The 21136-nt window shown below is 39.0% G+C and overlaps 1 protein-coding gene across 7 annotated transcripts in view; it reads right to left on the bottom strand.

The window, feature by feature from the left end:
• Positions 1-21136, bottom strand: part of LOC101158260 (protein kinase C-binding protein NELL1) — a 603730-nt gene that overhangs the window by 58027 nt on the left and 524567 nt on the right. For all 7 annotated transcript variants that reach the window (XM_023952325.2, XM_078944996.1, XM_078944997.1 and 4 more), the window contains exon 17: positions 3131-3324. In XM_023952325.2, the coding sequence (XP_023808093.1) occupies positions 3131-3324 (194 nt within the window). The remainder of the gene's footprint in view (positions 1-3130; positions 3325-21136) is intronic.

The raw sequence follows: 21136 nt of genomic DNA, 5'->3' as shown, positions 1-21136 counted from the left end.
ATTTTCCAGACATAGTTTTTTGTTTTTTTTCGTCCAATTTGGCTCTTTCAACATTTTAGGTTGCCGACCCCTGCATTAGACAGTGCGCTGAACCTTTTTTCTTCAATGATTTGTGATCTTCACTGGTGTCCATGGATTACATGAAATCTTTCCATCTTTATCCACCTTTGTCATGGTAGGGAGAACTCGTCAATGTAAGGGTGGGGTCATCTAAGATAGCACAAGGGTTAAACGGCCTTGGCCCATCGTGTCACGGGTGTTTCTACACCTACAGATGTAGCTCCAATTGTTGCCACTTATGAGAACAGTTTGTAAAGCTGAGGCATTGCACTGTCCAACTCCATGTCTTTAAGGAACACCAAGTAATCACACAGCTTTCCCCTGTTACCCTGCAAGTCCTGATCTGAATACAGGACTTGAAGTTCTGACCTCAGTCTTCCTAAATCAAGTGATGGCCATAACCTTTCAGGAAACTTTGGAAGGCCTCCTCTGGAAGTACCTGTCTCATGTCATCAAATTTCCCTGGATTGACTAATTCGAAGAAGAGCATGCTTTCCAAATTTGAAAAACGTAGAGGAATCTGCTCCAAGATGTTATCAAGGATGGCCATGTACAGATTTCTGTATCGCACTTGGGAATCCTGCAATTGGGTCAGACAGCGCTTTCTCATGGGCTCATCTCGTGGGTCTGATGTGAGATCTGCTGTTTTGGCATAAAGACCACATCAGTTTCAGAGAAGATTTGTTCATATGTGTACAAATTGAACACAAACTCAATATTGTGCGCAGTTTCCCCCACGACACTAGTCTAGCCTACTAACGTTAAATGAAGGAATGAATGAATGAATGAAGGAATTCATGAATGAACGATCTAAAAAAAAATTAAACTCTGTAAAACTGAAACAAGGAATGTGGTGTATAATTGTGTAAAATGTATAATGAAAATCAAGCAATTTCGCCAGGCAAATATCAAAGAAATAGGTTGTAGCAGTTTTTATTTCAACTGAAATTGAGAAATCCGCGATGGGATTCAGTGATTCCTTATAGTACAGAATCGCTGTCAGTCAAAAGGAGATGCAGTCTTTCAACAGACCCTCCAATCATCACGCAGAAGCTCGGAGTCCGGGCCAGCCCACTCCCCATTCACCCCCAGAAACGCTGAGCGTCCATGGGCTGGACATAATCGCAGCGTTTATCCAATGACCGTCTAGTTTCGAAGCGCTGAAAAAGCAGCCCCATTGAAGTCAATGGACGCTGGGCTCCTATAGAGAAAGGCACTGTGATGCAGCGGGAACGTATGAGAAGGAAATCGAGTCAGCCGACCTGCTATATGTAACTGATTCTGAACGAACTCGTCTTTGAGATGAGCGTTTTCTAACGCATTTTTAGTCAATAAAATGTATGTACAATAGTACATATTTGACCATTAATTCTGTGACATTATAAAGGAAGCCGAGCTTCCCTTGCAGTCTTAAAGAAATCGCCACTGATTTCCTCAAATTCATGATGAGTGTTTTTTTTTTTTAAATGAAACCGAAAGTTATTCCCTGGAACATGTTGGACAAGTCACTCTTAGATTTTTCCCCCCGTAGTGATGGTTTTACACATTTTCTTCGGTGTAATATCCAATCAGTGTGTGGGAGTTAATTTGTGGTTGTGGTCCCTATAACAGACTGGTTACCTGATGTTCTCCAACTTCATCCAACAGTAGCTGGGTTTCAGTGATTCAGCAGGTTCTAAAGATGGATGGATGGGTTTATACCTCTAAATAAATTTGTTGTTTGAATAAAAATAAGGCAAAATCTAGGCTTTGACTAATTTTGGGGTTATCCATAATTATTATGAGAATAGGTTGTCATATCCAAATAAAAAAAAAAAAATATTCTTTAGCTATAACAAATATAATTTTATTTGCAAGAAAAAAAGTGCAAATAGATCAGTCAGTACAGTTGATTAAGCCACTGTTCTCTAGGGGTGTAACGGTACACGCAGTTGGACCGAATCGTTTCGGTACGGCAACTTTGGTTCGGATCACTTTTGTACCATTTCGTTTTTTTTTTTTTTTGTTTATTTATCTTTCCCCCCCAAATGTTTAAAATAATTAATGTTTAAAACTTTGCGCCGAGGTAGAACTAATGTTTACCGTGAGTTTCCGCCGAGATGCTTAATGGTGTCTGGTATTTAGGACCGTGCTGGCGCAATTCTAACTAAGCAAGCCCGTATTTCACAATTGCATGGCTACAATCCTAACTGAGCAGTGATCTTGCTCGGTCAGATCCTTTTTGCGCGCTCGCCTGGATTTACTGTGTGGTCATATCCTTTTTGCGCGCTCACATAGATTTACTGTGCAGTCAGATCCTTTTTGCGCGCTCACCTGGATTTACGCTCAGTGTTAAGGGGGTGTTTTTGTCACTTGTGAGGCGGTGTTCAGGGGTGTGTTTGTCACTTGGGGGCAAGAACCTTTCTGGTTGATCTGATTGGCTAAAATTTGCATGTCAAGCAGCGGGGCGGGACTTTCATTTTGGGTCTTTAATAGAAAAGGAACGGCGGCTGTAACGTGGATTAAAAGCATTAAAACTGCAACAAATGCAGTGAATTTCACATGAGAAAAATTTACAGCACAAAAAAATCCGCTGCACTTTCTTACCTCGGTTTTGGGTCGTTGGTTAATGTTTTAATTCACGTTACAAAGGCTGGCTGCTAAGGGACCGTCAACAAAGTGCAACCTCTGTGAACTGTGAAACACCATTCTGTAAAAATCAATAATCTCACCAAAAATAACAAATGTCTATATTTATATGAACTGGTAATGAAGACTCATCAGCATATTCGTGTTACAATAAATATTTTGGAGGAAAGTCCATCTTTATTTTATGTTGTTGCATATACTTTTTCAGATTTTAATAGATTTGAATCATGACTAAAGTTATCAGTAGTTATAAAGATACTGAAGCTACTGTCACAAATCCTTCTGTACGGAGGTCGTAAACTTTTGCTTTTGGTTGAGATGTACTGTACAAATGTAAAAAATAAATGTGCATAAACAATATAAAAACCCATTTGTAATAGAACTAAACCTTTTCTGTAACATGTTGTGAGTTTAATTTAAAGTGCGTTATTTCCTTTAATACCTTGCAGGAGCATATAGCACAGTGGTCAAAATTTGGCTTCCAGTCTTCTCCGTTGCGTCTGATTCCTTCTTCCTGTGGACAGACGCCACTGCAACCCGGACCAGATACGCACACGCAGTCATAGCCTCCGGGTAGGTTCACGCATACACTGTCATTCCAGCAGGTGTGTGTCTGCAAACTGCACTCATCAATGTCTGAAGGACACAAAAAAAGAAGACACAATCAGAAAGGTTAGTTTTTACAATTAAATAATGATTCTCTGTATTACACTTCTTAAAATATTAAAATCAGAAGTCAAATTTAAACTCAGTCAGATAAGCCATAATTCAGAAAAAATAAGACAAACTCCAACTGGTACATTTGCAAATATGTATGTATTGTATTTATATATAAAAAAATTCCATGACTCTCTTTTTTTAGGAAGTTCATGTAAGTTTGTAAATAAAAAACTCACAATGCTGTTGTGTGGTATTAGTTACGCCAATAACTTTATACTAAGAGATAAATATATGCATAATTATGGCCCTGACTGACTGCAAGGACCATATTGTTTTTGCAGTTGGAACGACGACTTCGCCGCCTTTCACCGAGAATGTGACCCCCGCCGCATACTTGAAAAGTCACCAAAACGTGCACACACCTGGGATAAATTGCGAATGAATTTTCCACAAAGTCAACGTCACCCCCCCGAAGACGATGACATCACGGCCAGCGATCCCGTCAAAAAAATGAATGGGCCGAAAATCGCGTATGAGGCCAAACAAAATGTACTTCAGAATACAGTTGCGAAACCAAAACACACGTTTCGGGGATATCCCAAAGAAGTTTTGAAATCATTACACACACATGCCACCAGCATGATTCTACAACTACCAAAGAAGTTTCGTTGACCTTTGACCTTGGGAAGAGGCAGCCATCTTGATTTTTTTTTTAAAAAGCACCTTTAGTAACGTATAGAAACGAAAACTCGTCCTAGGGATTTTTATCGATCTTCCTGAAACTTTTCGGGCATCAATGGCAAGCTACTGTGGACAAAATGTTGGAATTAGAAGTTGTAGATTTTGAAAGGCGTGCGTGTGGCGAATTTGCAACCGTCGCCGTTTTAGCTAGCTTGCACATATTTTATCGGAATGTTGTGAAAATGAAATATGCGATCCCCTGGCCCACACTGAACAAAATGATGTCACATATGACAAAATCGATAAAGGAATGTGGGCAGGGGAAACAAAAAACGATCGCAAAAAAAAGTGCTGGCTCGGCTAGCATCGTCTAACGAAACCCAGATAACTTTGTCGGATATATCCAAACAAAATTTTGAAAGAATTACGTGAAGGCGACACGACCTAGGGTTTGGCGGCCATTTTGTGCCAAAATCTGCCATTTGAGATTTTCCGCATTTTTACGCAATATGGAAAAAGGAACTTTTTTTCGAGCGATATTCATGAAATTTTGCCCCCCTTGTCCCTAGCCTAAGTCTACAATCACCTCTGGAGTTTTGTCGACCTTTGACCTCGGGAAAAGGCCGCCATCTTGAATTTTCTTTAAAAAACACCTTTACCACTGGATTCAATCGTAAACTTGTCGTTGGAATTTTCAGCTATCGTCTCGAAACTTTTTGGACATCAACGGCAAGCTACTCTGGAAAAAATGTTGCAATCAGAAGTTGTAGATTTTGAAAGCCGTCCACATGGCGAACTCGCAAAGTCGCGCACTGATATTACACTTTTGTTTGAACGATCTTCACGAAATTGCACACACATGCCACCAGCATGATTCTACAACTACCAAAGAAGTTTCGTTGACCTTTGACCTTGGGAAGAGGCAACCATCTTGATTTTTTTTTAAAAAGCACCTTTAGTAATGCCAAAATCTGCCACTTTGCGTTTTTCGCGTTTTTACACAATATGGAAAAATGAACTTTTTTTCGAGCGATATTCACGAAATTTGATTGGCATGTCCTTTTGTTGACCTTTGACCTCGGGAAAAGGCGGCCATCTTGAATTTTCTATAAATATTACCTTTATTGGCGGATTCAAACGTAAACTTGTCGTTGGAATTTTCAACGATCGTCTCGAAACTTTTTGGGCATCAATGGCAAGCTACTGTGGAAAAAATGTTGGATTTAGAAGTTGTAGATTTTGAACGGCGTCTGCGTGGCGAGCTAGCAAAGTGGCGCACTGTTGTAACTCCCATGCTTTTCGTTGGAATACAGTGAAAATTGAATGCATGCTTCCATAGCAGGAACTGAACACAATTAAAAACACTGGATATGGACATATAAGGAATGTGGGCGTGGTTAGCATGACACTACTGTTGCTAAGGACAACAAAAAGTTTACTATTGCCGATTTGTCTGAAACTAACATCGATCTGTTCGTCATCAAAAGGCGACCAAAACACAAAATGGTTGCTATGGAGATCAAATCAACAGAAAAGCCGCCATTTGGAAAAAATGATGATGCTGATCGCTATTCTAGCAGTTTTAGCCACATTAGCATAGTTAGCATAGTTAGCATAATTAGCATTTTAGATAATGTGTTTTTCTGAGTCAGTTGATGATGCTGATCGCAATGCTAGCACTGTTAGCCACATTAGCATAACTAGCATAGTTAGCATAATTAGCATATGCAGTTTTGACTCTAGCCATTATCAAAAGTGGGCGGTGAGGGCGGTGGTGCGTAGAGTTGGGCGTGGAAGGCGGGTTGCGTCTGCGGGCCATACAACGCCGCTTGCGGCTTTAATTCAGTTTGTATTGTTTTACATTTACTTACAATTTCTGTGGAATGTGAAAGTTTGAATAAATGACATTTGTAAATGTTATCAAACATGAATTCATTGTAGATATTCCCTCAAACTGTGCATTTCAAAAGAAATTAATATTTTTCCATTCACCCCCATACATACATACTTACATACATACATACATAAAAACGTGTTTTTTTGCCAAATAATTACTATTAAAAATGTAATTTGGCTTTAAATTAAGTCTCATTATGCAGTTCATTTCTGTAAAAAAAAAACACATAAATTACAATTTCAACATACTTAGACAATAGCTAGAGAGTACCACACCTGAAGTCTTCCTCATTTTCTCTTTACAGAGCCAAAAACAAACCAGGTCAAGGTTACTGTCAAATTTTCACACCAAACATTTGTCTTCACCTTTTACTAAGTCATGACATTTCACTTGTTCCACTCACTAAGTGTGAGCTGTTCAGACAGAAAAAGACCATAGAGGTTTCTGACAGAAGTGCTGCTGCCCGCTGACACTAACCACTGCCATGTGTCACTGCAGCTCACTTGGAGCGTTGCATGAGCTAAAGTCTGTATGGGAAAAGGAGTTGAAAAACCAGGGAGACCTTTCTGTCTCTTTTGACGTAGTCATGTCAGTGAGGTCATTTTTTTCTAAAGGTATTTCCTGCACTATAGGTTGCACCAGAATACAGATGTGTATTTTTTTCCCCCAAACTTATTGAAAGTCAAATAGTCCCATGAGGTACACCAAACTCTAAAGCTATGTTCACACTGAACATGTGACAAATGCTTGAGAATATGCTGATCGTGGGTTATAGAACGTGCCTTTAGCATATGGTGTTGACACTAGTATGTCACTACACGATACTAACGCATGTACTCACAGTTGGAAGAGGCTTGGCACAGAACGTCAAAGTGGAATGTCAAATGTCAAATCTTGCTCCAGGCTTTTTTCTTTCACCTCGGGTTCGTTTTTTTGGTTTGACGCGCCACGTCAAAAACTATACGACCAATGAGAATGGCGCTTTTGCACACGTGTCTGGAGCTTATGAAGTTATAGTAAAACACAATTTGGGGTCGCTCAAACACAATACTGTCTTGCTGAGCACACATACGTAACGGCGAAGAAGATATACGCCAAGTAGCGTCTACACTGCCGCGAAGAAATAAGATGAAGAAGATGCACTCACTGACGGACATTCTAAAATATCCCCAAAAACGCTCATGATAAATTTTCAGCACTTGTACCAGTCGATAAAACTCCCCATATTATTCTCTTCTCGTAACTATTTAATGTACCCAAAATTTGCATCTTTCATCATTCAACAGAACAATAATTTCTTCATTGCTGGAACTGGAGCTGGAGCTACTGGTGCTTGAAATATTCATGTTTTCTTTGTATGATTCTGACAAGCGCGTAAATACTTGCTCTCTTCGTCTGAGTGAAAAGCGAGTTTAAGAAGCGTAAAGTTAACCAGCGCCACCTTGTGTACGGGGGTATTTCTGTTTTACATTAAGCGCCATCTAATGTCAGGGAATGAATTTGCATGGTCACTCGGCGCATCGTCAGTGAAAATCGCTTGGGTGTGAACACAAAAAAGTGTTGAAAAACACTGGCGAATAACGTGCACCGATATTCGTCCCGGTGTGTACAGCCCTTAAGACACATAAACCGAGACAAGCCTGTCAGTCAGTCAGACTTTATCAACTGTGTTCACTGTAACTCTAGAATAGGGGTCCCAAAGTTTTTATGCTCTTTGAGCTACTTTTACAAAATGAAACAGAGTTTCATATAAGAATCTGTCAATGAGAAGCCTGGCACTGCATAGACTCAACAGAGAGCTGTAAGCTAGAATGTATCCACTGAGGTTTACTCTGATCTGAAAACTCACTAATGTCCACATCCAGAAAAGGTTTCACAATAGATGTCACACAGGGCTCCAGTTTCTCAATATCACTGAATCTGTTTGAATACTATTCTACAAGCAGATATCACAATATCTGTGTACATCAAGCACTTTTTCTGCCCCTGAATGGCTTTTAGTTGCTCTGTGACGATCAGCATATATATTGCTTTCCTTTGCCACTGCGAGGTCGGCCAGTCGAGGTCAATGATGGATTAGTGGCGTGTTGTCATGTTACTGTGACACATAGTCCGCCTTTTGTGAATAAAGTAATCCAAAAGCGAAAAAATAACGAGAATGAAGTACTAAAACTGATTGAATATTTATTTGTTTTGTAAGTGACCATGGTATAAACACTTCACGGAAGCAACCGTCCTCTGTTTCACGTTGGACGGATCAGGCTTTTACAGTTTGGGTTAATTTTTGATAACGCACTCATCCTAGGCCATTATCCCTTACATAAAGTGTTCCAGATTATAAGGCGCACTCTCGTTTTTAAAAAAAAAAAAAAGTTTTTTAAGTGTGCCTTATTCTGATTTTCCAGCCTCGTGTTTCTGTGCTAAAGTCTTTCTAAACATTTGTGAAAATTCCAGTTTAGTCTTGCTTTTAGTCCAATTTTAGGTCAGGAAAGACTCCACACATCTACACTGGTCTCTATTCTTTGGTTTACTTTTGTTGTCATTCAGATCTACCAACGCCTGCTTTACCCATATAAAACCACTAAATATTAAACCATAGTGTCTGCTAGTTGTGATGGCTTTCCTAAATTTTAATAGATCAGAACTCAGCTCTTGGACTGCTTCTCTTTCAGCTTTTATTGCTGGAATTGGTTTATGCCTGTTTCAAGCAATTAAAACAAACAACAAGAAAAATGTAGGTCTATTGGAGTAATATTTGATCATTTAAATTCACAGTTCCATTTTATGAAGTTGCAAAAATCAATTTATTCAAAGGTTAATGGCATTAGCTTATTAAAATAGAAATAAGTTCTGTTTAAACAGCTATTGAAATGGTTTTATGGATATTTCTATAAATTCACAAAAAAATATATTTCAGTCAAATTGGTGTGTAATTCATCAATTTAGTTTATCTCTATTTTGGTATGTGTTTCTATACAGACACACAAAAGCCAATTCCCTTCTCCCAGCCCTCTAACCCATCACTTAATAGTCAGAGATGTCTTTCTGCTTCACATAGATATCTTTAAGGCAGGGGTTTCAAACATACGGCCCCAGGTGGTTTAGTCCGGCCCACACATGAAGAGTAAAAATCATAAGGATGTTTAAAAAAGAAAGCAATTTTCTAGTCCTTTCCTGTGGCGAGTTATAATTTTTTTAAAGAAATAACCGAAATGCGAAATTCTGCCACTAGGGGGAGCAAAAGAAAAGCTTAACAGGTGAAACAACATAACTCTGCATGTGGCAAAAACGAAACTTAACAGCTCTGTGTCTGGGTAGGCAGTAGTTTGGTTCCCTGTGAGCTTCATCACTGAAGGATGATCAGTAGTGACACCCTAATGACCAAAATGTTGTCAAAAAGAAAAAACAGGTTGAAGTGAAGTCCTCCTTTCCTTTCCAGGAAAATGGAAAGCGTTTTATTTGTTCACAGAGCTGAATGCAAACCTGCAAGCTTGGTATATCATCAACAGGTTCTCCACTAATATAACATTCAGCACCACTATGAAACTCTCAACAAAGAAAAGTTTCACCATTTGCAGTTAAGAAAAAAAAAGATTTAGCAACTATTAGCTGGACCAATAAATATCCATGTGGATTTACTGCAGCCGTGACGTCAGTGATAGAGCAGTGAAAGCTAGTTACCTTATTGCAAACAAATTGGAGAAACATCCAATCCATTTTCTGATGGTGAACTTATTGAAAAATGCTGAAGGCTGCAGAAGTCTTGTTCCCAAAAAGCAGTCGACCTTAAACATGAGTCTGTCAAGAATTACGATCAGATCCAACATCTCTGAGGAAACATGGGCAGCCATATGAAGGAATCCAGTCATTTATTGTATTTTCAGTCACTATTGATGAAAGCACCAACATTACAGATGTGTACAGCTGTGCATATTTATTAAAGGTGTTGAAGAGACCGTCACAGTGGAGTTTCTTGAGTTGATGGACACAACAACAACTGATGACATAGTCAGCTCTCTAGTTACTGCTGGACAATGTTGGAGTGAACTGGTCACATTAAGTAATTTTGGTCACTGATGGCGCTCCATCAAAGGTCAGGAAGAAGGCAGGTGTTGCCACAAAATTCAGGCAGAAACCAGGAAAAGATTCTTATAATAATGAATGATAATAATAATGGACATTTCATTGTGTTTTGCACACTTGAATGACAGTAAATGTGTTTCTGCACAGGATTTGAATCCTGATATCTATGGACAGGTAAAGTTTCAGGACAGAAAGGAGGTTAACTCAAAACTCTTATGTTCACAAATGTTTGCAAGTTTAATTTAGTGTAATTTTGTCATCGTTTGGACGTTTACATTTTAGGAAGATGTTTTCATTTTTTTCTAAATTTATTATCAGGATTGCTTCAGTGTCAGATTTAAAATATTCAGTCTGTATAAAATTGAACAAACCAATATTTTTAAAGTGAAATTAATTCTATTTAAGATCCATTGGCCTCTGTGAATGAATGTGTAATAAGAAATGATAAGGCTACCATGTTGGTTGAGGCATGTTTTCCAATTAGGTAAAAAAACAAGAATAAAGCTTTATTTTGCCTTTACGCTACTGGTCCGGCCCAATTGAGATCAGACGGGTTGAATGTGGCCCCCGAAACAAAATGAGTTTGACACCCCTGCTTTAAGGGGAATTAACCTCTCACAGAACTCTATTCTGTTGTGAAGAAAGAGCGTTTTAGCGGCGTAATGCAAAACTTCATGTTGATAATTTGTTGCATGTCAGAGCAAAGCCAACACGATAAGCCGCTTTTCTCTACAGAAATCTATAGAATCTGATGATATCTACAGAATCATACAGATTCATTTTGATCACGTAAACAGACAAGACATTACGGTATGTAAAATTAAGGAAACTTAACATAAAAAAAAATTAAATACTTTGGAATGAACTTTCTTTTCCACGGCTAGCTCTGGATTTATAGCTACAGCTTTTCAAGGTCAAAGCCAATGAGTATTGACACCTGAATGTTGTGTATATTGACCAAGGAAACTCATAATTTTAATTATAAGAAGGACGAAATAAGAAGGATGAGCGGGAGATGGAGGGAAAAAAAAGGAAATTAAGGACGCAAGCGGCGTTGTATGGCCCGCAGACGCAACCCGCCTTCCACGCCGAACTGTACGCACCACCGCCACCTTCACCGCCTTCACCGCCCGACTTTGATCAAGGCTAGTCAAAGCTGCATTTGCTCATTATGCTAACTATGCTAATGTGGCTAAAAGTGCTAGCATTCCGTCCAGCATCGTCAACTTTCTCAGAAAATCACATTGCTCTAAATGCTGATCCTGCTAACTATGCTAACCATGCTAATGTAGGTAAAAGTGCTAGCATAGCGATCAGCATCATCAACTGACTCAGAAAAACACATTGCTCCAATGGTGAGAGCTATATGTCATAAGTTAGTAAAAAACCCACTTTTTCAAAATGGCGGCTTTTTCTGTTGATTTCATCTCCATTGCAACCATTTTATGTTTTGGTTGCCTTAAACTTTTTATTTACCTTTGCAACAGTGGTTTTATGCTAACCACGGCCAACATTCCTAATATGTCCATATCCAGTGTTTTTCAATGTATTCAGTTTCAGGCATGAATGCATGCATTCAAAATTCACAGTATTCCATTGAAAAACATAGAAGTTATAACAATGCGCCACTTTGCTAGCTTGCCACGCGCACGCCGTTCAAAAGTAGCTTGCCATTGATGCCCGAGAAGTTGCTGGCAGCAAGTGTGTGCAATTGCGTGACAATCGCTCAAACAAAAGCGTAGTTTTCGCATATCGTGGGAAAACACAAAAATCGCCAATTCTCAGAGTTTGCCACAAAATGGCCGCCAAGCCGTAGGTCGTGTGGCCGTCCTATAATGATTTCAAATCTTCTTTGGGATATCCCCAACACGTGTGTTTTGGTTTCGCAGCTGTGTTTTGACATACATTTTGTTCGGCCCCATACGCGATTTTCGGCCCATTCATTTTTTTGACGGGGTTGCTGGTCGTGATGTCATCGTCTTCGGGTGGGTGACGTTGACTTTGTGGAAAATTCATTTTCAATTTATTCCAGGTGTGTGCACGTTTTGGTGACTTTTCGAGCATGCGGCGGGGGTCACATTCTGGCTGAAAGATGGTAAATGGTAAATGGCGTATACTTATATAGCGCTTTCTACCTTCTTACGAAGGCCCAAAGCGCTTTACAGTCACAGTCCCAGTCTCCGCTGCCGAACATTGGCGCCAACCTCCCACCAGAGGCAAGGTGGGGTTCAGTGTCTTGCCCAAGGACACATTGACACATGGGCATGCAAGGCAGGAATCGAACCTGCAATCTTACGATCATGGGTCGACCGCCGTACCGCTGCACCACGGCCGCCCGAAAGGCGGCGAAGTTGTTCCAACTGCGAAAACAACATGGTACTTGCTGTCAGTGACTGCTGCTGCGGGCCATAATTAAAGCCACAAGCGGCGTTTTATGGCCCGCAGACGCAACCCTCCTTCCACGCCCAACTCTACTCACCACCGCCGCCCTCACCGCCCACATTTGATCAAGGCCCACATTTGATCAAGGTCCACATTCCTTATATGTCCATATCCAGTGTTTTTCATTATGTTCAGTTCATGACATTATGCATGCATTCAAATTTCACAGTATTACATTGAAAAACATAGGTGTTATAACAGTGCGCCATGTTGACAGCTCGCTCACAAAATCTACAACTTGTAATTCCAACAATTTTTCCACAGTAGCTTGCCATTCATGCCCAAATGTTTTGAGACGAACGATGAAAATTCCAACGACAAGTTTACGTTTGAATCTGATGCTAAAGATGTTTTTAATAGAAAATTCAAGATGGCGGCTATTTCCCGAGGTCAAATGTCGACGAAACTCCATAGGTGATTGTAGACTTACGTTAGGGACATGTGAGTCAAATGTCATGAAAATTGCTCAAAACAAAGTTGATTTTTTAATAATGTGTAAAAACGCAAAAATCTCAAAATGGCAGATTTTGGCACAAAATGGCCGCCAAACAGCAGGTAATGTCGCCATCATGTAATGATTTCAAAACGTTGTTTGGATATAACCGACAAAGTTATCTTGGTTTCGTTAGTCGATTCTTAAAAAAAAAATTCAGAATTTATTTTCTTTTAGCCGAGTCAGCACTTTTTTTCCATTTATTTTTTGTTTACCACGTCCACATTCCTTTATCTATTTTGACGTATGTGACATCGTTTTGTTCATTGTGGGCCAGGGAATCGCATATTTCATTTTCACGACATTCCGATAAAAAATGTGCGAGCTGGCTAAAATCGCAACAGTTGCGAATTCGCCACGCGCATACCTTTCAAAATCTACAACTTCTAATTCCAACATTTTGTCCACAGTAGCTTGGCGTTGATTCCCAATAAGTTTCAAGAAGATCACTAAATAATCCCTAGGATGAGTTTTCGTTTGTGTCTGTTACTAAAGGTGCTTTTTTTTGAAAATTCAAGTAGCCAACTCTTCCCAAGGTCAAAGGTCAACGAAACTTCTTTGGTTATTGTAGAATGAAGGCACAAGTCTCGTCTTCCCATATTGTCAAAAAGCACGAAAATCGCCTATTCTCAGAGTTTGCCACAAAATGACCGCCAAGCTGTAGGTCGTGTGGCCATCCCATAATGATTTCATAACTTCTTTGGGATATCTCCAACACGCGTGTTTTGGTTTCGTACCTGTATTTCGAAAAAATGTTTTTGGCCCCATTAGTGATTTTCGGCCCATTCATTTTTTTTATGGGATCACCTGCCGTGATGTCATTGACTTCGGAGGGGTGACGTCCTCTTTGCCGAAAATTCATTTTCAATTTATCCCAGGTGTGTGCCAATTCTGGTGAGTTTTTGGGTATGTGGCGGGGGTCAAATTTGAGCTCAAAGGCACAGATAGAAAGCGGAATAATAAAAAATGAAGCAGAAACTATATGAAAGTTTTTGCGGTAAGGTTTCCTATGTATTTCAATGCAGCCTGTCTTTTACTATACGCTGGGCATGTCTTTTGGGCTTTATACCCTTCCTTTTGAGGGCTTTTTTGTGTTTTTGTCGTCATTTCTGCGACTACAATTTTGACGTTTTTGTGGTGGTGTTGTGCGTGTGTGTGTGTGTGTATTTTGGTTGCATTACACAATTGTCATGCTGTTTTGTGCTTTGGGCGACCTTTAACCTGGTTCGTTGGCGTTTTGAGTTTTTTTAGTCGTTTTAAACCTTTTTGAGTGTTCGACCTTCGTAGCAGTTACAATATGGTCCTTGCAGTCTGTGACTGCTGCAGGCCATAATAAAGAACGGTTTCCAACTGACCGTGTGTGCATTCCCGTCGTTCATTTTAATGATCCTTTCGGTTGATTCGTGAATGCCACATATCCAATGAATTTCAGTTTGTAACTTCATTTTTTATGTAAATGTAAGTACTGGGTAATTTTATTTTGTGCTCTGCACATATTTTGCTGTGTGCTAAGAATGTTCTAGCAGTGCGCCATTGCGCAAGCATGCAAATTTGCCTCGGGCCACAGGGTGGATGGCAGCTGGTAACACTTGATATGGACAGTTGCCATCAGAAGATATTTACACATCCTCTAGTCAGAGCTGCTGCCGGCCGGCGATTCGGCTTTGACCGCCTGTCACCCAATTTGCAATGGCGTCATCTCTGCCCAATTGAGTGTCACTGAACTGCCACCCTCTGCAGTGTGGCTCCCCACCTCGCGGTGGCATGTCACCGCAGCTTTAGTATACATTTCTTTCCAGTAAACCTCCAAAAATTCTTTCACATATGCAGATATGTTTAGGATTGATAATTTAGACAAATTGTCCATTTCATGATACAAGCACCAAATTTGGCATGGATATATATTAGGATCCCCTTTTTAGAAAACATCTGACACCAGAACAATCCAAAATTGTAGCCATTTTCAAAGATGGCCGCCATACACTCAATTGACAAAAATATTTTATTTCTATGTCATCAAGAAAATTTTAAACTTTTACGACATACTGTTCAATGTTTGTTGTGCTTCATGAGAGTTAACAGTAGCGCAGAGATGCCGTCTCATTAATTAACCCAATGAAAAATGGGAGCCGTATTGTGGTCTGATCAGTATTTAAAAGGTAAAATAATTAACTTTAAGCAACATTTCATCATAGGAAAAAGGGGAAAGTTTCAAAAGTTTTACATTTTGTATATTTTGTCTCATTAACCCAATGAATAATGGGAGATGTATTGTGGTCTGATCAGTATTTAAAAGGTAAAATAATGAACTTTAAGCAACATTGCATCATAGGAAAAAGGGGAAAATTTTAAAAGTTTTACATTTCATAAACAGTTTGGATTCCTCTAGTTTACAGTAAGCACCACAAGACAGAATTTTTTTTTTCTATTTTTTTTTTAAGCAGTGGTAAGTGGTCTCCAGGAGGTATCTTGGTTGACATTAAGCTTGGCAGGGTTTGACACCCCAGCAGCAACAATACTCCTTTACGCTGCAGAATATGCAGTCTAATTGGTCGCACTATCAGTTCTTCAAATGGAAAATAGCTTGACCAAAAATGTATTGTGCCCCTTGACAGACTATTTGCATATGTTAAATGAAATTCCCATCAGCCAGTCAAACACACTGTACTTCTGCTCATGAAGGATTAATGCTCTTCATGCCAGAAGCTGCAGCTCACAGACTGAGGAAGTGTGTTACACTCAGGCTGTGAAAAGCAGAGTTCGAATCAAACACAAAAGCCCTTTGGAGAAGTCAGCAGAGCAGAGGAAACCATATGTAAAACTTTCACTCACAACCAAATTTTTTGTCACACATGGAAGCACTAATCGTGTGTTAGTACATTACAACGTGTAGTCATACACACAAAACAGCTAAATCCTTCTGACAGATGTTTGTAATTAGAAGCCATCAAAAGCACAGTATTTGAGTATTTAAGCCATATTTCTTGATGTGTCTGCAGGCGGGCCATATGGAAAGGTCACAGAAACAGAGAAAATGATGAACAAAGCCTGTCTTGCAGGGACATGCGGAGAATTTATGTTGTATTATCCCCATCTTTCTTCACTATCTGTTTATTAAATGCACCTGTGGCCCCTAAAGCATGATCTATAATAAACATAGTCTGAGATGAGCACATGAAGCTTTCTTCCAGAGTCATAAAGCAGATGGGCTTATGTATGCAGCGGCTCTGCTTTCATTTCCACAAGATTCAGAGTGCAACAAAACAACTCGTGAAATAGCCAGAGCTGCTCATTGCACCACAAGATGCCGAACGGAGATGTCCACATCAGACAGGCAGGACCCTGATGTCCAGACACTTCCTGCGTGAAGTCCACAGTCCTACTGAGAAGTAAGGAGGTGTGACAGTGAGAGGCGCAAATAAAGAAATCGCTAACTCCTACATGCCAAAATCAAACGCTTCCAGCTGATCCGATTCTAAAGTGTCTTATTTCATTTTTTTTTGCAAAAAAAACCTTATTGTCCATCTGTTAAAAAAAGGTCTTTGTTTTGTTTATTTAAATTAAGTTAGAATGCACTCAAGTTTTATTATACAAGCACAGCCATTTAAATTTTTGTTTTTATTAGCACAGAAAAAAATAAGATTGATATAATTTAGTACCGGGGTGTCAAACTCATTTTGTTTCGGGGGCCACATTCAACCCATCTGATCTCAAGTGGGCCGGACCAGTAGCGTAAAGGCAAAATAAAGCTTTATTTTTGTTTTTTTTACCTAATTGGAAAACATGCCTCAACCAACATGGTAGCCTTATCATTTCTTATTACACATTCATTCACAGAGGCCAATGGATCTTAAATAAAATTAATTTCACTTTAAAAATATTGGTTTGTTCAATTTTATACAGACTGAATATTTTAAATCTGACACTGAAGCAATCCTGATAATAAATCCAGAAAAAAATGAAAACATCTTCCTAAAATGTAAACGTCCAAACGATGAAAAAATTACACTAAATTAAACTTGATAACATTTATTAACATAAGAGTTTGTAGTTAACCTCCTTTCTGTCCTGAAACTTTACCCGTCTATAGATATCAGGATTCAAATCCTGTGTAAAACACATTTACTGTCATTCAAGTGTGCAAAACACAATGAAATGTCCATTATTATTATCATTCATTATTATAAGAATCTTTTCCTGGTTTCTGCCTGAATTTTGTGGCAACACCTGCCTTCTTCCTGACCTTTGATGGAGCGCCATCAGTGACCAAAATTACTTAATATGACCAGTTCACTCCAACATTGTCCAGCACAGTAACTAGAGAGCTGACTATGTCATCAGTTGTTGTTGTGTCCATCAACTCCAGAAACTCCAATGTGACGGTCTTTTCAACACCTTTAATAAATATGCTCAGCTGTACATATCTGTAATGTTGGTGCTTTCATCAATAGTGACTGAAAATACAATAAATGACTGGATTCCTTCATATGGCTGCCCATGTTTCCTCAGAGATGTTGGATCTGATCGTAATTCTTGACAGACTCATGTTTAAGGTCAACTGCTTTTTGGGAACAAAACTTCTGTAGCCTTCAGCATTTTTCAATAAGTTCACCATCAGAAAATGAATTGGATGTTTGCTCCAATTTGTTTGCAATAAGGTAGCTAGCTTTCACTGCTCCATCACTGACGTCACGGCTGCAGTAAATCCAGATGGTTATTTATCGGTCCAGCTAATAGTTGCTAAATCTTTTTTTTTCTTAACTGCAAATGGTGAAACTTTTCTTTGTGGAGAGTCTCATAGTGGTGCTGAATGTTATATTCGTGGAGAACCTGTTGATGATATACCAAGCTTGCAGGTTTGCATTCAGCTCTGTGAACAAATAAAACGCTTTCCATTTTCCTGGAAAGCTCAGGACTTCACTTCAACCTGTTTTTTCTTTTTGACAACATTTTGGTCATTAGGGTGTCACTACTGATCATCCTTCAGTGATGAAGCTCACAGGGAACCAAACTACAGCCTACCCAGACACAAAGCTGTGAAGTTTCGTTTTTGGCACATGCAGTCATGTTGTTTCACCTGTTAAGCTTTTCTTTTGCTCCCCTAGTGGCAGAATTGCACATTTCGGTTATTTCTTTAAAAAAAATCATAACTCGCCTCAGGAATGGACTAGAAACTTGCTTTCTTTTTTAAACATCCTTATGATTTTTACTCTTCATGTGTGGGCCGGACTAAACCACCTGGTGGGCCGGATACGGCCCGCGGGCCGTATGTTTGACACCCCTGCCTTAAAGAGATCTATGTAAAGTAGAAAGACATCTCTGACTATTAAGTGATGTTAGAGTTAGTGATGGAATAGGCTTTTTTTCCAGAGGAGCTTTTTCTGTATAGAAACACATACCAAAATAGTTCTTATTTTAAGTTTTTAACTTTGAAAATGTTCAACTGCACCAAAAGGAAGCTAACAGTTAGTATGGAAAGAAAAAATAGATTTTCTAAGTTGTTATAGCTCTTGCTTTTTTGCACACTGTCTATTTTTCATCAGTTGAGATAAACTAAATTGATGAATTACACACCAATTTGACTGAAATATATTTTTTTGTGAATTTATAGAAATATCCATAAAACCATTTCAACAGCTATTTAAACAGAACTTATTTCTATTTTAATGAGCTAATGCCATTAACCTTTGAATAAAATGATTTTTGCAACTTCATAAAATGGAACTGTGAATTTAAATGATCAAATATTACTCCAATAGACCTACATTTTTCTTGTTGTTTGTTTTAATTGCTTGAAACAGGCATAAACCAATTCCAGCAATAAAAGCTGAAAGAGAAGCAGTCCAAGAGCTGAGTTCTGATCTATTAAAATTTAGGAAAGCCATCACAACTAGCAGACACTATGGTTTAATATTTAGTGGTTTTATATGGATAAAGCAGGCGTTGGTAGATCTGAATGACAACAAAAGTAATTATCAAAAATTATCAAGCATTATCAAAAATTAACCCAAACTGTAAAAGCCTGATGCTTCCGTGAAGTGCTTATACCATGGTCACTTACAAAACAAATAAATATTCATTCAGTTTTAGTACTTCATCCCCCTTTTTTTTTCGCTTTTGGATTACTTTATTCACAAAAGAACCAAACTACTGCCTACCCAGACACAGAGCTGTTAAGTTTGGTTTTTGGCACATGCAGAGTTATGTTGTTTCACCTGTTAAGCTTTTCCTTTGCTCCCCCTAGTGGCAGAATGGCACATTTCGGTTATTTCTTTAAAAAAATCCTAACTCACCACAGGAATGGACTAGAAACTTGCTTTCTTTTTTTAAACATCCTTATGATTTTTACTCTTCATGTGTGGGCCGGACTAAACCAACTGGTGGGCCGGATACGGCCCGCGGGCCATATGTTTGACACCCCTGATTTAGTATATTGTGACCCTATGTTATTTATGTATTTGTCTTTGAGATTGAATGAACAGAAAGAAAGACAAAAATCTAAGAAAAGACTAATTTCAAAAGTTATATGAACTTTGTTGTTAAAATGTTATAACACTGTGTCTTTAAATCTGGAAAACAGTGGAGAACAAGGATAGAAGTGCCAAAATCATTGTATTGATGCATTAAACCCTCTAAAATATCCATCTCACTTGATTGATCTCCTTTTTCCTAAACTTCCCATTCCATTATGAGGTCTTTCCTTTACAAGGCCTTTGCCATGATATTCTTAAGCCTTTGATATTAACCCTTGTGCTATCTTAGATGACCCCACCCTTACATTGACGTGTTCTCCCTACCATGACAAAGGTGGATAAAGGTGGAAGATTTCATGTAATCCATGGACACCAGTGAAGATCACAAATCATTGAAGAAAAAAGGTTCAGCGCACTGTCTAGTGGGTCTAGATGACCCAACTCCCGACGTTAAAGTGCCTAGGATAGCATAAGGGTTAAAACTATCCATGTATATGATAATATTATCTTTGCCACACTAAAAACAATTTTTAATTAAATATTAGTTATTTTCCTGAGTTGTTTTCCAACCCGGAATTAAAACGACTGGATCTCTGAGGCCCTGCCTTTTACTCCTTGTAGGTGCCGCTCATTTCATGACGTCAACCTGAAGCCCCCATCTGCAAGTGTGTCTGTGTTTTATCCACAAATCAAACAACATCCAAACTTTTGCAACGATGGATGATGATATTTTGGAGCTTTACAAAATCTTTTAGCTGATCACCACTTGCTCCTGAGAAAAAGTAGGTTTTTGTGTTAGATTGGGGGTGATGCTGTGAGTCAAGACTCTTCCTGGAAGGGGCTGTTCTCACTTTACTACGTCAGCTCGTTAGAGCTCACTCGTTTTCATGGATTGGGAAGGGCTGGTGCTGGTGAACAGATCAAAATACTGCTTTGTAGTTGTTTATGGTAAGGAATGAACTTTATAATACACTTAAAAGCTAAAAAAAAAAAAAGATTTTGCATGGTGTAGCCCCTTTAAAGTCCCACTGCAATCAGTTTTTGATCTGTTTTAAACTGTTCCAAGTGGTTTTTAATTATAATTTTGCTGTTTAGCCAAAAAACGAAAAACAGTGTCATTTTCTAGGATATACGTAATTTCTGCAAGACCCTTCACGCTACTACCCAACTATCTAGCCACAAAGGGGCCTAAGTCCTAAGCAACAAGTTTCTGGATGGTTATACTCATGAGATTCAGATGTACTACAAGTCTATAAGGCGGGGCCTGTCCACACACACACACCCAGATGCCACAAACATACCTGTTGGCTCCAAAAACGTTCACCTGTCAACATGTACACAAAACAAATAATATTCCCACATGCATACCTATGCCTTCAAACCTACTAGTATGAAACATTTCATTCAATTATGCAAACTATTTGTGCAAAGGTGAGCTAACACCTGTGCTCAATTGAGTGTTTATGTTCTTCTTAAATGGATGATGGAATGTAAAAGGAAGGAGGGAGAGTGCCTTTGTTTTATGCTTTTGATCATTGTCTTGTTGGAAGACAAATCTCCGTCCCAGTCTCAGGTCTTTTGCAGAGTCAATCAGGTTTTCTTCCAGAATGGTCCTGTATTTGGTTCCATCCATCTTCCCATCAATTTTAATCATCCTCCCTGTCCCTGCTGAAGAAAACCAGGCCCAATCACCATGTTTGACAATGGGGATGGTGTGTC

This window comes from Oryzias latipes, chromosome 3 (genome assembly GCF_053564925.1).
Source record: "Oryzias latipes strain Hd-rR chromosome 3, Olatipes_Hd-rR_3.1".
Lineage (NCBI taxonomy): Eukaryota > Metazoa > Chordata > Actinopteri > Beloniformes > Adrianichthyidae > Oryzias > Oryzias latipes.
This window is presented reverse-complemented; position numbering and strand designations above follow the sequence as displayed.